Source organism: Cibotium barometz, chromosome 18, assembly GCF_041138505.1.
Source record: "Cibotium barometz isolate CiBa-2024 chromosome 18, ASM4113850v1, whole genome shotgun sequence".
Classification (NCBI taxonomy): Eukaryota; Viridiplantae; Streptophyta; class Polypodiopsida; order Cyatheales; family Cibotiaceae; genus Cibotium; species Cibotium barometz.
In genome coordinates this window covers 28168728-28171915 of record NC_141063.1, presented here as the reverse complement: position 1 = coordinate 28171915, position 3188 = coordinate 28168728, and the positions used below count along the sequence as shown (strand labels likewise).

Sequence of the window (3188 nt, the reverse complement as noted above, 5' to 3'; positions counted from 1 at the left end):
GTATCTCATCTTTTTTTGGAGTCTCTCTCCTCCAACACCACGTGGAGTTGCATGGATTGTGCTCTATCTTTGTTCAGTGGAATGGAATCATCAATCACCTGTACAACGAGTGGAATGGAGCTTCTCTCTCGCTCCAAGAAAATCATCCATCGCCTCCCTTCCTCCCTCCCTCTCTTCATACAGAGCGGCATACTATTTATCTCCCTCCCTTTGTCTATGGTGGAATTAGGAGGGCATGGCGAGTACTTGTGTGTAGGTAGGGGGTGGCCGCACATGAAGCACCCTACCTCTTTATTTTATTTTTTCCTCTTACTCTCTCCTCCTCTCTCTTTATCATAGGTTATTCTCTCTCTTTGGAGGGTGTAGGAGGGCAATGAGGGCTTCTGTGTAGATAAGGGTTGCACGACCTGAGAGAGAGAGGGGTGCGCTCTAGTCACGAGGAGGTAGGAACGAAGGAGGCGTGCACTCAGAACCTTAGGAGTGTGCAAGTTTGTTGTAAATAGGAAGCATCTTTTAATCTATTGCCTATGAGAAAAACAAGATTTATCAACCTCTATTGCGTCTGGTGGGGTTGGAAGAATGAAATGTAAAGTTTATCTCTTTTTATAATATATATATATATATTATTGGTCCCCAAAAAAAAGAAAAAAAAGATCACTTTCACTAAAATAGCTCTACATGTATGAAGGGGAGGCCTCTAGACAATAATATCCTTAGTAATACAAATAAAGTTTCAAAAAAGGCGAGATAATTACTCAAAGTTCCTGCCCACCAATTCTTGGGCGGACATGTAGTGTGTAATGCCCCGGGACAGCGTGAAGACACTTCGTTCCTCTGAATTGGGAGGACGCAAAATGAGTCTGGCGAGCCTCCCGGAGGACTGCATCTCCCTCATCCTGTCTTGGGCCTCGCCCATCGACGCATGCAGACTGGCATGCGTCTGCCACACCTTCGCAACGGCGGCAAGGTCTAACATCACTTGGGAGAATCTTCTGCCCTCTGATTACAAAGACATCGTTCTCTGCATAAACCCTAACCCTAACCCTCACTCGAACCCCAGCCCTAACCTTTCCGATGTTGGCGACAAGAGGAAGGTCTTTCAATGGCTTACGCATGGCGTCTCACTTAGCAGTGGCCGCCAGCGGTACATGCTCCTCAAGCGCTCAGGCGGACTCTGCAGAATCCTCTCCGCTTCTGCAATGGGCATCGCATGGGGGAACGATGCCAGATTCTGGCGATGGGAGCCCTCCAAAAGTTCTTGCTTCTCGAAGGTATGTGCATACAAATAGGTGGAAATTGGAATAGAGATACTATGCACGTTTGCAAAAGGCGTAGGTTGTCCGAACATACGTTTGGGAGGGGCAAACATCGGGGTTAGGGTGCTGAGGGAGGGGGCAAAACCTCATCAAAGCTGCATGATGGAGTAGAAACGCCCCTGGCCCATACAGGAGTACTGTTGTGTCTTCTTTCTCCATATGGGTTACTGAAGGGGCATTTCCCTATGTACTTCCTCAAAATGGTTGAATCTGGAGCACTGGTGCGAGGCTAAGAACAGTGGCTTCTTTTGCAATATGGGGATCATCACATAGGTTTCCTTAACCTCTATGCCCCGAATGCTGTCAGGGATAGGACCTTGATTGCGTCCCTCCACAACCATGGTGATGACACAGTGATACCATTGTCCAGAGTCGAGAGTTGAGGAGGCCATCAGAGCTCGGGGTTCTAGTATATGTGGTGTGTCCCCTGTTATACCCATTGCTATGCATTGATGAATAGGTACTGTTTGGTTGTATTAATTGTTTTTTTGCTTGTTAAACTTTATCTTCTAGGTGTGTGGTCTTGAAGCAATTCTAATTGATAGTCGGGAAGGTCTTAGATTTTTTTGCAATTTTTCAGGTTGCACACCTGATAGCTGTATGCTGGCTGGAGGTGAATGGGAAGTGGAAGTGCACATTGCCACCAGGCAAGTATTCAGTCTGCTGGCGCCTCAAGGTTGTAAATCCACAAGGTGGGCAGGTCCATTTTCTCTCGTGGAAGAGGCCTCTTAGATTCTCCCTATCTTACGTGGGCATTGTCTCGGAGAAGGAATTGGACCTACTTCAGCTTCCAAGCAATGGGTTTGAAAAATGGTTTGAGTTTGAGGTGGGACAGATAGAGCTCAAGGGGAGACGAGGTAATGTTGTGGAGTTGAATCTGGAATTTGGGATTCAAGAAATTGATTGCTCATTTTGGAAAGGTGGGCTTTTTTTAGATTGCCTCACATTGAGGCCATCTTATTGCGATGACACTATTTATTGTACCCAGCCTGACAAGCATACGGGCGGGATACGAGGGAGGCCTGGGGTCTTTTGACTGACACTCGATGACAAGGCCTGTCCAAGGATGATGAATGCCTAAGAGTCTGGATTTGACAACATGCAGTTACTTTTGGTGGTGTCTTTTAGCAGCAGACAGTCTGAGCTTTTATGGCAACCACTCTTAAGAAACTAAAGATAGTTCAGATACCTTTGTTGTATTATCTATATAAATACTGAACAGCTCATGGTTCATTGATCTGTGATTTCGTAGAGGAAGACATTGCATATGCAGTGGTCTTCTTTCATAAGCTCATCCTTTTGTACAGTCCGGCCGGATCAACTTTTGTATATCGATGGCTAAGTGTGCCAAGCCGTTGTAAATGAGAAGCTGCACCTGCCAAATTTGTAGGATGTCAACTTCCAAGTCTATTACTATGCTTGCGCTTAGCTAGTAGCATATTTTATTTGATCAGAGCATGTTATGCTAAAGATTTCTTTGTGTTCATCATACATGAGCATACATGTGTGTGTGTGTGTGAGAGAGAGAGAGAGAGAGAGTGAGAGAGGTCCTCAACTAAATAAAGGATAGAATGAACAGATAGATCAGGGGTGGTCCACACTTGAGAGAGAGAGAGAGAGAGAGAGAGAGAGAGATTGGTTTTATTTTAACATCTATTAAGACGCTAAAATAAACCAAGGTACAAAGTCTATGATACCCAATTCAAAGGTACAAAGGTTGTCAAATGTTTCTAAAGACTTACAAGCGGTGTGACTCGATGCCAAGGCAGTGACTCGATGCCACTGCCTTGGAAGAGGGTCCCCACAGTGCTTCTAAACACCTCCTTGATGATAACAGGAGTGGAAATGGTCCTTTTTGAAAGGGAGTAACGG

At 45.4% G+C, this 3188-nt stretch overlaps 1 protein-coding gene across 1 annotated transcript; it reads left to right on the top strand.

Annotated features, from left to right (window-relative positions):
• Positions 1-825: 825 nt before the first annotated feature.
• LOC147629157 (putative F-box protein PP2-B12) lies at positions 826-2708 on the top strand. Its single transcript, XM_086812407.1, has 2 exons — positions 826-1271; positions 1897-2708. The coding sequence occupies exons 1-2, from the start codon at positions 855-857 to the stop codon at positions 2350-2352; spliced, it is 873 nt and encodes a 290-aa protein (XP_086668533.1). The 5' UTR covers positions 826-854; the 3' UTR covers positions 2353-2708.
• The last annotated feature ends 480 nt before the right edge of the window (positions 2709-3188 follow it).

Excerpts from the sequence above, each read along its gene's own strand:
- LOC147629157 (XM_086812407.1), top strand. The coding sequence starts at position 855 with ATGAGTCTGGCGAGCCTCCCGGAGGACTGCATCTCCCTCATCCTGTCT. Across the intron at positions 1,272-1,896 it reads AAAGTTCTTGCTTCTCGAAG|GTTGCACACCTGATAGCTGT; the intron begins GTATGTGCATAC and ends GCAATTTTTCAG.